The following is a 13,328-nucleotide window of genomic DNA, read 5'->3' on the forward strand; positions in this document are numbered from 1 at the left end:
TGTAAATATTATTCTAACTCTGAAACAGTAGAAAAAAACTTAAATGAAAAGTCAAAATTATCAAAAACAGCTAGCACGTAGCTGAAATTAGCTAAACTCCAACAGCCCAAAAAACTAAACACACACACACACACACACACACACATATATATATATATATATATATATATATATATATATCCATATCCTAAATTAGCCATAACAGCTAGCATGTAGCTGAAAAATAGCTAAATAAAAAAACTGAAAAATCATAAATTAGCCAAAATAGCTAGTATGTAGCTTAAATATTAGCTAAACTCCAAAGCAGTCCAAAAAATTTTGGTAAATACAAAAATTGTTCAAAAAGCTAGCAGAATGCCAACTTTTAAAACTTTAAAACCATATTTTTCATAAAAAGGCAGGGATATTATTCCAAAATAAATCAACTTAAAAGCTTAAATAACTTTCAATATTAATAACAATAAAATAAAATGATCTGGAGGGCCGGATAGATTTACCCGGAGGTCCAGATCCGTCCCCCGGGCCTTAACTTAACTTAACGTGTGCTCTTTAGGGTCTTACTCCGCCACTCAGGGAATACCAGAAATCGTCCAGAGAGTGTCTGAGTTTATAAGCAGACGAGATGGAGGCGTTCCATCCAACCCCGAGAACATCTTCCTCTGCTGCGGCTCTCAGTGGGCGCTCTCGGTAACCCACAATGTCCACAATCCCTCCTGTTAGCTATTCGGTTTATCACATTTGTGACTTTTCCACATTAGAGGATTTTAAACGTCTTGGTGAACGCTGAGGCGGCGTTCACAACCGGAGTGCTGGCTCCGGCGCCGTGCTACCGCACCACCACCCTGTCCATAGAGGGCCTGGGTGGAGTGGTCATCCCCTACTACCTGAGTGAGGAGCAGGGCTGGGAGCTGCAGGTGGAGGAGCTGCAGCAAGCGCTGGAGTCTGCAGGGGGAGCGTGTAACCCCATTGCCCTCTACGTCATCAACCCCGGAAACCCGACAGGTGGAAAAATCCTCCAGCTCCTCTGTGAGAGTTCTCTGAGGAGGCCTGTCGTGATGTTTGGGTTCTGATGTCCTGCAGGTCATGTTCAGAGCAGGAAGTCGATGCAAGAGGTGATCCGGTTCGCCTCAGAGAAGAGACTCTTCCTCCTGGCTGATGAGGTGGGTAGTTCAAAACCCTGTGATCTGTCCGGTAAACTATAAAAACATTCTTCTCTTCCTCAGGTTTATCAAGGATGCATTTATGGAGAAAAGGAGTTTGTTTCCTACAAAAGAGTTCTGGCGGAAATGGGGCCTCCTCTGTCCGACACGGTGGAGCTGGCGTCCTTTCACTCAGCGTCCAAAGGCTTCATGGGAGAGTGAGTTCTCTTTATGAAAAAATAAAGCTGTTCTCCACATTTAACCCATCAGGGTTGAGGGAGAAATTGGTTCCCATCTTTAAATCTTGATTTAAAATGTATTTCATGTTTTTTTTAATGTGTATGTGCTAATGCATTTTGATTTTAGCTTAAGCAACTAAACAGAAAAAATAAAATGTTTGTTTAGCACTTTTCCTTCATCACGAAGCACAAAACGCTTAGAGTATTTGGTATGAAAACCATGGATTTGAACTCGTGACATTCCATTCTCATGGTGTACACTCCACCACAGGGCCACTGAGTTAAAACTTGTCCTATATGAGCTACTCTAGTCACTTTTTCAAACTTTGAACACACTTATAGTGTGGCTTTGTAAGCATTTACACTACAGTGATCCTGTTTCTTTTTATTATTCCTTTTTTATTTTTTCTTTTATCTATTAAAACTCAAGCACACTTTTAGCAATTACTGCAATCTTGGTATTAAAACGTTTAGCTCGTTAAGGTTTTTCCTTTTAGTACTTTTGGTATTTTTTCATTTTACAGTTTTTAAGATTTTATGCAATGTGCGATTTTTTTTTTTTAGCCCTATTGAGATGAATGGTATTTTTTTTTTAATACTGCAATTTATGCAGTTAAAAACATTCAGCATGTTCAAGAAATTCATTCTTGTACTTTTGGTTTTGTTAATTTGTCTGCAATTTATGAAATTTTATCCAATTTTAAACAATTTGCAGGAATTGCAGTTAAGCTAATATTATAGCAACATGTTAGCTTTTTATTTTTGTTATATACTGAGGTTTTATGGGCTAATTCTGAATTAAGCTAGTGTTTTAGAAACGTGTTGGATAATTTAGCATTTACTGGGTTTTTTGGGGGTAATTCTGAGTTCAGCTAATATTTTAGCAGGTGTTAGCTTTTATGGCTAATTTGGCATTTACTGAGGTTTTTTTGGCTAATTCTGAGTCAAGCGAATATTTTAACAATGCACTAGCTTTTTTGGGTAATTTGGGAACTACTGAGGTTTTTTGGGATAATTCTGAAGCTAGTATTTTAGCAACATGCAAGTTTTTTTCTATCTATTTTGGCATATACTCAGGCTAATTCTGAATTAAGCTAGTATTTTAGCAATGTGATCACTTTTTTTGTTGTTGTTAATTTGACATCTACTGAGGTTTTGAGCAAATTACCAGTTCCTAAGTATTATGGATTTTTATTTATTTTTTTTTTAAAGAAATTCAACTTCTTTGTGCACATTCAGCAATTTCAGCAACTTTAAGTCTTTTAGCAACTTTAGCTTTATACAAATAGCTTTAGCCTTTTCAGCAAATCCTCCAGCAAGTACAGTAAATTTCTTCAGCATCTTTGGTAAAAACGTTCAGCATTTTCAGCGACCACATTCAGCAAAAAGCATTCACACTAGCGTTCTCGCAGGAAATACAACTTTTCATCTGTGATTGTTTGTGTGATTGCTTCTTTTTCGTTTGTTCGTCTTTTTTGTTGTTGTTCTTCTTCGAAAATGAATTAGAATTAAACTATAAATAAAATAGATTTAGAAGAACACATAAAAATAAGGGATACATTTTTTTAGATTAAGAAGGCAGCACCTAAAATTATTATTTTTTTAGAATTCAATATTGATATGGTTTGCGTTTACTACCAACGCAGTTTTTGAACAGTCTTAAAGCAAAATAATTTGAAACTTAAAAAACAACTCTAAAAAAATCAGAATCTTAAGAAAGACCTTAGTTTCAAGAAAAAAAAAATCTATATCTTGCAAGAAAAAAAATGTTATTAGCTAAATAAGCATGTCTTAGTGACTAATGTTATCTTAAAATAAATATTCTCCTATTGGCAGATTAAAAATCTTTTTCTCGGTATCGATTTTTGCAGTGAGGTGCTTGTTGGAAGTTATCTGCATTTATAATATTGTATTGATAACTGGAGAACAAATAAAAGAAGATCCAATTATTTTTAACTGTAACTATCCCGTTAAAGCCTGTTGTCGCAAATATGCAACAAACCATTTTGGCTCCAAAATTTCCCAAATGTAGCATCTATTCAAAAGCTAAAACTTATATGATTTTTCTATATATAGTAGCTGGAAATAAATTCAGGAATTAAGGGGTAAAAATATGACCATGACATGTAGAATAAGCTGTGATAGATAAGCAGAGCATTAATTTACAAATCTCCCACCAGGTGTGGTCTGCGTGGCGGATATGTTGAGCTCGTAAATCTGGATCCTGCGGTAAAGAAATACATCTACACCCTATTTACTGCTGATTCCTCTGCGCCGTTGTTGGGTCAGATCGCTCTGGATCTCATGACAAATCCTCCACTTCCAGGAGATCCTTCATACTTTCAGTTTGATCAGGTGAGATCCAGTGTCAAAGAAGGCCGTCTATTGTGCATTTATGGAATTTTCAGGGTCTTACGAGAATGTCTCCATGCAGGAGACGCAGCACATCAAGTCCACGGTGGATAAAAATGTGAAGAAAGCCTTTGAGGTGGTGAACAGTCTGCAGGGTTTCAGCTGTCCGGCGGTGGAAGGAGGAGCTTTTGCATTTCCCAGAATTCATCTTCCAGCTAAAGCCATCCAGAAAGCAAAGGTTGATGGGAAAAATGAATAAGTACAAACACAAATGAGACAGCAGTCGTTATATTCCAAGATGTGTTTTTTTTAGGAAGTGGGAATGCAGCCGGATACGTTCTACTGTCTGAAGCTGCTGGAGGAAGCTGGAGTGTTGGTCAGTCCTGGATCAGACTTCGGACAGAAGGAGGGAACTTTCCACTTCAGGTAAATCCAACTATCAGGTTCCAGAATTTTACTATGATTCTTTCAAGTCAAGTATTAAAACTGTTTCCTCGTCCTTTCAGATTTTGCATTCTGATACTTCATGACGTTTTGGAAGAACTCCTGCGCCGCCTCACCCTCTTTCATACACAATTCATGAAGGACTTTTCTTAGAGACCCACCGTTATGAAAATCTGGATTTGGTGTTTCTAGAGATATTCTTGTGGCATTTTTCTGATGATGGAGAATTAGAAATCTAAGCTAAAAAATGTATTTGAGTATTTCTTTATTCAAATCGTTGTGACAAAAAAATGTAGTTGGAAAAAGTTTGTAGGTGTGATGTAGAAACTAGAGTTGGCAGACCACAAGCTCTTTGCTCCGCTCCATTCTGACTTGATTCTGATTCAACCTGTAAACGACTAGAGGGGCTGTAAGCTAGTGGTGGAGTATATAGAGAATAAAGACTCACCCAAGTTTGTGTCTGTGTCATTCTTGATCATACAATACATTTTATGCATAGTACAACAATTACCAAATACAAAAAAACTGAAAAATACAATTTACACATGCACACATTTAGGCCCAAATCTGATGTGAGACTCTTTACGTCTCCAAAATTCATGTTTAAATGATGCATTTAAATGCTGGTTCATCAGAGTTTTCTTATGTTGCCTTGAACTAAGATTATGAATAATATCCAGAAAAAAAAGAAGACATTTTCCCATTTTCTTAAACAGATATGCCCGATAATTAATATAAAAAAGTCTTAATATGTATTTTTAAACCCCTCAACACTAAAGTTTCTCTATTCTTTTTGCTCCGATGCGAGGCCCTCCTCAACACCCAGAGAGCGGACAGAGTTGATCAGTCTGACATCCCGCTCCGCTCCCTGGGAGACCCAGCTCCAGACGCGAACTGGGTCCAAATACAGCACCAGACGTGGTACCGGACGCGAACTGGAACCCGGTTAGGGTACTGGTGCGCTCTGCATCCTGGCACTGGACTGGTTCCAGTTTACGGTTTAGGGTGAGAAAGAAACGTGACTTAAGGGGCCCTAGAATGATTTTCTTAAGCCTTTCAGAGTGAACTACATCTATATATATGATCATATATTACCTTTGGAGCACTAAAAAATGAATTATTTATTAAATATTAGTTATATTTTGAGAGTTTGTTCATACCCGGAAGTAAAACGACTTGATTCCTGAAGCTCCGCCTGCCGCTGCAGTCCACTTTATGACGTCATCCTAGAGTCTGTGGCAGCATGTCTGTATTTTTCCCAAGAAAATAATCCAAACTTCGTCAAAGATGGATGCACTCGGCCATCGCTACACTGCTTCACAACACCTTCACGGCTGTGCTGGACCGGGTTTTTCTCTTCCTGGAGGGAGCTGTTTGAAACGATCTTACATCCGCACGTTTCCAACCGCTCGTTTTCGTGGGTATGGGAGGGGCTGCTGCAGACAGTGCTTGTTTTTAGAGGATTACTCTTAAATGCATGAATGGATCAAAATACCACTTTGGGGTTCTTTATAGTGAAGAATGAACAGTAAAATGCATCTAAAACCTCAGAAAGTTGAATTTTCATGGTAGGGCCCCTTTGATGGGAACAGCCAGCAAGTCAAAAAAACACCCAAAACATCAAAAAGTTATCGTGTTATCCAGCAAAAACCGGACGCACGTTTGATCTCTCCAGCTGGAGCGGTGCACTGCCTCTAATTTTTTTACCGGAACGCCTCTCCAGACGGCGACTGTTTACTTTCACTCCACAACCAGGGAGCGGAGCGGGACGAAGGCCTGATGGACTCTGTCCGCTCTCTGGGTGTCGAGGAGGACCTACAGAAGAGATCAGCCGCTAAGGCGATGCAGAGAAACGGAAGCTCTGACAAGGCGATGAGAACAGATAAACTTTAGTGTTTTATATCCATTATCAGGCATATCTGTTTAAGAAAGTGGAAAAAGTTTTATCAGATATTATTCACAATCCAAGTTTAAAGCAGCTAAAAAGAAAACTGATGACCAGCATTCTAGCAGCATTTAAATGCATCATGTACACATGAATCTTGGAGACGTGAAGAGTCTCACAGATTTGTGCGTAAATGTGATTTTGTGTGCTTAACGTGTGTAATATTAAAGATTTACGTCTGTAGTTAGTTTTAGCTGTTGTAATTTTAAGTTGTAGATCTGTAAATTGTATTAGTACTTTTTATTTTGTAATTTTTGTACTTGAGCACAAAATGTACGAGTTATAATCAAGAATTACGCATTCACAGATCAGGGGAAGTCCATTTTCATTTCATACTGGAGCACATGACCAGAGAGCTCTCAACCTCGGGGAGAGGAAAGGGGGCGGGGTTGCTCTGAACCCACAGTCCCACCAACAACTTTGAGGCGAGTTTATGATTAAATATCTTAGAAACCAGTTTTTAAAAATTATTTTGGCTAAAAACAGCATCATTATGATTAAAAGATCATTTTGGACTCATAAGGAATAGAACTAAACAAAAGAGTTTAATGTTTTTTCTTAACACACAAAAGATCAACTTCCTTCTGATAATCAGATGCATTTATTGCAATAAATATGATATAATCTAGTTTAATAAATTTCATATTTACTCACAGGAGTAAAACGTAATTTCTCTCTGAAAATCTGAACTTATTAATGATACAAAACATAAACATTTACATGAACAGCAGAGAGGAAGACTGCAAAAAGCATTAATGGCTTTCAAAGATCAAAAGTGCTTCCAAACAAATCTTTCTCCTCATTGGTTCCTTTTTAAAGCAGCAACATAACCGCGTCTAAAATGTTCAGTCCACCTCCTCTTCTCTGCTCAGTCCGTGATGAAGACACTTGGAGTCTGTGCTGTTCAGCAGCTCCACTATGAGGGACAGCAGCTTCCCGTCCTGAGACGTCCGTGCGTCTGCGGGGTTGTTGAGGTTTCGGTACAGCATGGTCTGAACGGAGGTGCGCAGCTCCCAGAGCAGCTCCCAGGTGTCCACCGACAGCTCGAGGCGCATCAGGGAGCGTCCAGGAAAAGACACCTCCACTCGGTCCCCGCTCACTGAAACGGAGGAAAGGAAGACGTAAAAATATATTTTTTTTAACAATCTTGGATGAAAAATATCTGTAATATCAAAGACCAGGAGGGCGTGAACCGTGAACTAACATCTATTAGTTTCTGATAATGGGCTAGCACACGTCTGTAAGTAAATATTGTAAGAAAAAGCTGGTAGTAAAGTTTCACTGTTGCTGTTTGTTCTAAAAGATTTCAACATTATTGAGAATCGACATTAAAGATTTTTATTACTTTATTTTGGCTTTCTTGTTCTGTTTTTAACAAAAGTATCAAACCTAAAGGCTAAAATGTAGGGCTATATTTAGCAATTACACTTTTCTAGCAGCATTAAACAAAATATTGTAGCTAAAAAAAAAAAAAGCCAAATAAAGGTTTTTACTGCTATGACAAAAAATCAGGGCCACAAAAAACAAACAAAAAAAATTTAAATAACATGTTTTTTTTCTCGTAAATGTACTACTTTTAATCTTGGAAATGTGTGACTTTTATATCCTCGTAAATTTACAACAAGTATTAGGGCCACCAGAAAATAAGAAGATATAAAAAATGTGAATATTACAAGTTCTTTCTCATAAATTTACTACTTTTAATTTAGTAAATGTACATGTTCCTCTAAAATTTGGTACTTTTAATCTTGGAAATTTATGAGTTTTATTTCCTCGTAAATTTACAAGTATTAGGGCCACCAAAAAATATGAAAACATAAAAAATAAATATTACAAGTTTTTTTTCTCATAAATGTACTACTTTTAATCTTGGAAATGTATGAATTTTTTTCCTCGTAGATGAAAAAAGGGCACCAAAAAAAGAAATATAATATTACAAGAGTTTTTTCTCTTAAATTTACCAATTTGTTTCTCGTAAATGTACACTATTTTTTTTTCTCTTAAATGTGTGACTTTTAATCTTGTAAATTTACGAGATTAAAAGTCAAAGTCATAAATATAAGATTTTATTCATGTAATTTAACTTTGACTTTTTTCTCGTAAATTTACAAGATCTAAAGTCGTAATTTGAACCATTTCTTGTTTGTAAACTGACCCTGCAGAACTTTTTAAACGGATCCACGCGGCTGACCGTGTTCTCCTCTGAGACCCGTGTTACGCTCATGTCGGTTCTGTTTCTGCTGAAGCTTTTAGAAGAGATTGTGGTTCAATTCCAATAACAGAACTTCCCATCAGAGTCATTAGACACGAGATATCTGGGTAAAATCTGATGTCCAGTTAGTTATGATTTCCCAAAACGATTTTGTTTTGTTAGCGTCATCTGAAGATTGTTTCACATCCTTTGTTTGCTCTGAGTTTAGGACAAGGTTTATTTTACCTACGTTATATTTGAGTTTAAGGGGAACTCTGATCTTTTGTTTTACACCTTTGAAGAGAAGTTCATCTGCAGACGGACGGATCAATCGTGGTACCTGTCTCCGTCAGATCACAGTCTGTGAAGAGCAGCAGGGCGAGAGGATGAACCGAGGAAGAATCTCTGATAAAAACGTTCCCGTTAGACTTGACGGCACTGAAGAACGTCAACCAGCGACTGGGGAGATTTTCATTCCCCCTGAAAGGAGACGAGAAGAGCCGTCATTTTCAACGCCGATCCTCCAGAACCACCAGGAGCTTCTGTTTGCAGACATCTCAGCCTGAACCACTGATGGAAGAGTCAGACCTGTTCACAGAGGAGCGATGCAGCAACACCGGTCCAGTGAGAGTACGGAAAGACAAGTTGTTGGGTCGGAACCGCCCTCCTTTGGTTACCACGCCCTTCTTTACCTGTAATCAATAACAGATCAAGATGAAGACTCACGTCAGCAGTGAGTGTCAATAAAGATGCAGGAAACATCAGAAGATCCTTCCATCTGCTCTAATATCTCCATTTCATCTGCGAGCTTCAAGAGGAAGATTAACAAACACACCTGGATGAGGTTTGGATAAAGTCCAGCCAGCAGCACAGCTTTGAGCAGCTCGTCCTGACCGCTGTGTTCGTTGTAGAGAGACGCCGGACGCTGGCAGTTGTTGGCCCGAGAAACCAGGCCGGCTTCTAGCAGGTTCTCACTGAACTGAGACATCAGGCCTGTAACAGAAGAAACGCCATTTAATTTCTACTTTTAAGGGGAAAAAAATCCAAAATGTTTTAAGCCTGAGTCACATGCAACTACACAAAGGGTTGACCGTACAGGTGCTGTAGGTTTAGAAAGGAGATTTTCAAGGCCCACTCTGATCACCATCATCATCTTGGGTTATATTATTAAAAGTGTTCCCAGTGTTTTTTGTTTTTTTTTCTAAATCATGATTAAGCAGTTTTAAATCCAAAATTAAAAAAACGTGTCATTTACTAGAACAGTTTCTGCACAGCACCATGGAGCAACTCATTTTTCACCAGTAAGGACAATTGTGACTTTAAAATTTAGACAAACCATTGATGAAGCGGAGACTTGTTCTGGACAGAGTGTACTTCTCCAGGTACGAGTCTCGGTCCTCTCTGTTCCCTTCCAGCTGAACTTTCCTCCAGCCCAAAACTGCTCTGCTGAACACCAGATAATCACTGTGGCTGGAGCAGCTCAGAGCCTCCTTGGCCTGGACAGGAAACACACGATGAAGTTAAACAAATGCTCACGAAACTTTACATTGCAAACGAAATATTTACAGAAGTTCACATTTATTTAGATACCTTTATCAAAATCTGATTTGAACAGATGGAAGGACGGTGACAGCTGTTGAATATTTTTTCCTGTATAAAGTGGGAAATTCTGTGGGGTCAAATCAGGATCAGCTTAAAGTGAACGAAAAAACAGATTAAAAACTTGAAAATTGACATTGTGTTGAAAAAAAACATTGAAAATTTGAAGGGAAAAAAAACAGAAAATTTGAAAAAACGTGTTTTGTAAATTTGAAAAAAAAAAAAATGTGAAAACTTGAAATTAATGAAAACTGAGGACTAGAAGTGAAATTTGAAAATTCAAAACAGCAGCAGTTGATTCATTGATCATTTGTTTTAAATCAATATTTTTTTTAATTTATAGTTTTTTTAATTTCAAGTTTTCACAGATTTTTTTTTATTTTCATTTTTTTTCACATTTTCAAAACATGTTTTTTCTTCAAATTTCCTCGTTCACTTTCAGCTGATCCTGATTTGACCCCATAGAATCCCCTCAAACCCTCAGTAAAGAGCGCTCACCTGTCTGACAGGTGCTCTGTTCTGCAGGCTGTTGTGGAAAGGGTCCTTGGTGAGGCACGCAGCGACGGACAGCATGGGCAGAACACACCTGAACACGGCACTCAGAACCAGAACTTTGCCCAGCCGCGGGTCACATGACATGCAGGCAACGCGCTCCCCCAAAGGAGTCAAACTTTCCGTCTTATCCAGGACTCCTAATAAAACCAGACACATTTAGTACAGTTTTAAAAGGACATTTCTAACCCTTTTCACACGACAAAAGTGGAATCTTAAAAAAAAAACAAAACACCATGTTTTATTTTAGTTCTTGTAAGAGAAATAATCATATCAAGAAAGTTTTTTAATAACAAAATAATTTAAATAAACATGTCTGAGTGACTAGAATCTTCTATTTTAGAAACTCTTTGCAAGACATTTTTTTTTTTACCCTTTTGACAGGTTTTTTGCTTATTGTGTGAATGCTTAAGAGTTTTTCCCGCACGTAAAAACTCAATCCCACTTTCAGCAATTTCAGCAATCTTGATCTGAAAAAGTTCCGCTGGTTCGGGACATTTTTTCTCGTCTTTTTTGGGATTTGGGGTTTTTGAAATATTAAGCAAAATATTCACCATAGGAAATGACAAGTCTTCAAAAGTCTTTGAAAGTCTTCAAATTTCAAAATTTTAAGTAGATTAGCAACAAGATCTTTTAAATATATTCATGGGTTATATTTTAATTGTTTATAGTAATTGAAACAAACAAAAAATGTGTTTAGCTAATATTTTAGCAACATGCTTTTTGGCTTATTTTTCATTTACTGGGTTTTTTTTAAGGAAAATTTAGAGTTTAGCTCATATTTTTGCAACATGCTAACGTTTTTGGCTAATGTGTTTTCTACTGGTGTTTTAAGGCAAATTCAGAGTTTAGCTAACATTTAAGCAACATGCTAACGTTTTTGGCCAATGTGTTTTCTACTGGGGTTTTAGGCTAATTCAGAGTTTAGCTCATATTTTAGCAACATGCTAACGTTTTTGGCTAATGCGTTTTCTGCTGGGGTTTTTAGGCTAATTCAGAGTTCAGCTAATATTTTAGCAACATGCTAACGTTTTTGGCCAATGTGTTTTCTACTGGTGTTTTCAGGCAAATTCAGAGTTTAGCTAACATTTAAGCAACATGCTAACGTTTTTGGCCAATGTGTTTTCTACTGGGGTTTTTAGGCCAATTCAGAGTTAAGCTCATATTTTAGCAACATGCTAACGTTTTTGGCTAATGTGTTTTCTACTGGGGTTTTTAGGCTAATTCAGAGTTTAGCTAATATTTTAGCAACATGCTAACGTTTTTGGCCAATGTGTTTTCTACTGGGGTTTTTAGGCTAATTCAGAGTTTAGCTCATATTTTAGCAACATGCTAACGTTTTGGCTAATGTGTTTTCTACTGGGTTTTTTTTAGGCTAATTCAGAGTTTAGCTCATATTTTAGCAACATGCTAACATTCTTGGCCAATGTGTTTCTATTGTGGTTTTTCTAAGCTAAATTAGAGTTTAGCAACAGTTTAGTTTTTGACTAATTTAGATTACGTAGGAATTTTAGGCATTTTTTGGAGTTAAGCTAGTATTCAAACAACACACTAAACATTTTTACAAAATTGGCATGTATTAGGGATTTTTAAGCTATTTTACTAACATTTTTTCAGAAATTTAGGTCAACTTCAGCGCTCTTTCACAGTTCTTCAACTAAATTTCTAGTCTTTTAGCAAACTGAACATTATACAAATAGATTTAGCATTTTTAGCAAAAAAGCTTCAGCATCTTCATTGACTACTTTCAGCAAAAAGCATTCACACTAGCATTATTGCAGGTAATGCAACTATTCTAGTTTGTTATTCATTTTTATAATGATTGCTATTATAGGGTCCATTTTTAATCGTACTATTTATTTTATTATGGAAAACACTTTGAAATTCTTTGTAGCAGGAAAAGTGCTCAACAAAAAACATTTAATTTGAATTTATTTAAAAGATAATCTAGCAATAGGGTTTAGGCCTGTTCATGCAGAGCATCTGTCATGCAGAATACATCCCTCACCTATTTCTTGTAGTGTTTGCACGGCGTCTCTCACAGCATCTTTATCGGGACTGTCCAACACTTGAGATAAGAAGTCCACAGCCTAATGCAGAAAAAGGAAATGTTTAAGAAGGAATCAAACGTTATTTATGGCATTAAATCCATTGAAAAGAAAAGGTTCTGCTAACACACCTTGCAGTTAGGACTGTGGATTTTAGCCTGCAGGACCAAACTCTCCAGGGGAGTGCGCAGGATCTCAGGAACCGGGAAGGGAGACAAGGACTCCAGCTGTTTTCTGGGAAACAGGTGGTAGGATTGTCCGGGCTGACATCGTCCTGCTCGGCCTTTCCTCTGAGTCACGTTAGAGCGCGAGATCCAAACTGTATCCAGACAGGACACCTGAAAGAAAAGGGAAAAAAGAAAAACAAAACAAAATTCACACGTCTCCCGACAGATGGTGCACTACAAATAAATTGACCTTCATTCAGGCCCAGGAAATTATTCTGCGTTCATTGGTTATGTCCGAATTCCTTCCCATAGTGCACTATATAGTGCGTTTACCATTTTCTAGTGCTGTCCGAATCCACAATTCCAAAATCTAGTGCACTAGAAATTTCCCAGAAGTCTTTGCAAAAAACTAGCCTGCATTGATGCTCACTATATTAGCAAATACGGACCACAATGCATTGCGGTTGAACAATTCTTTGGGGGAAAAAAATAAATATATAAAATTAGCAAACCATGCACATTTTAATCATCAGAACACAGTGGAGTCAAAAATAGACATAAAATGTTCATATTAATAAGATTTTCACTTTGTAAAATTGATTATGTTGTATCTGGCATTTAAAAAGAAGAAGAAAAAAAAAAAAGAAAAGTA

The 13,328-nt window shown here is 37.2% G+C and overlaps 2 protein-coding genes across 2 annotated transcripts in view; one reads left to right on the forward strand and one right to left on the reverse strand.

Moving 5' to 3' along the window:
* LOC112147523 (alanine aminotransferase 2) overlaps positions 1-5,168 on the forward strand; it is a 7,583-nt gene extending 2,415 nt beyond the window's left edge. The window contains exons 4-11 of the mRNA XM_024273990.2: positions 554-687; positions 759-1,002; positions 1,081-1,160; positions 1,224-1,357; positions 3,559-3,733; positions 3,813-3,968; positions 4,044-4,156; positions 4,237-5,168. Of these exons, the coding sequence (XP_024129758.1) occupies positions 554-687; positions 759-1,002; positions 1,081-1,160; positions 1,224-1,357; positions 3,559-3,733; positions 3,813-3,968; positions 4,044-4,156; positions 4,237-4,327 (1,127 nt within the window). The 3' untranslated portion in view covers positions 4,328-5,168. The remainder of the gene's footprint in view (positions 1-553; positions 688-758; positions 1,003-1,080; positions 1,161-1,223; positions 1,358-3,558; positions 3,734-3,812; positions 3,969-4,043; positions 4,157-4,236) is intronic.
* Positions 5,169-6,701: 1,533 nt separating this feature from the next.
* The window catches only part of dhx30 (DEAH (Asp-Glu-Ala-His) box helicase 30), a 12,468-nt gene continuing 5,841 nt past the window's right edge, over positions 6,702-13,328 (reverse strand). The window contains exons 12-19 of the mRNA XM_024274189.2: positions 12,641-12,847; positions 12,470-12,551; positions 10,408-10,601; positions 9,647-9,806; positions 9,146-9,303; positions 8,899-9,002; positions 8,651-8,790; positions 6,702-7,218 (exon numbers count right to left, since the gene is read on the reverse strand). Of these exons, the coding sequence (XP_024129957.1) occupies positions 6,965-7,218; positions 8,651-8,790; positions 8,899-9,002; positions 9,146-9,303; positions 9,647-9,806; positions 10,408-10,601; positions 12,470-12,551; positions 12,641-12,847 (1,299 nt within the window). The 3' untranslated portion in view covers positions 6,702-6,964. The remainder of the gene's footprint in view (positions 7,219-8,650; positions 8,791-8,898; positions 9,003-9,145; positions 9,304-9,646; positions 9,807-10,407; positions 10,602-12,469; positions 12,552-12,640; positions 12,848-13,328) is intronic.

The sequence above is a fragment of the Oryzias melastigma genome, linkage group LG17 (genome assembly GCF_002922805.2).
Source record: "Oryzias melastigma strain HK-1 linkage group LG17, ASM292280v2, whole genome shotgun sequence".
Lineage (NCBI taxonomy): Eukaryota > Metazoa > Chordata > Actinopteri > Beloniformes > Adrianichthyidae > Oryzias > Oryzias melastigma.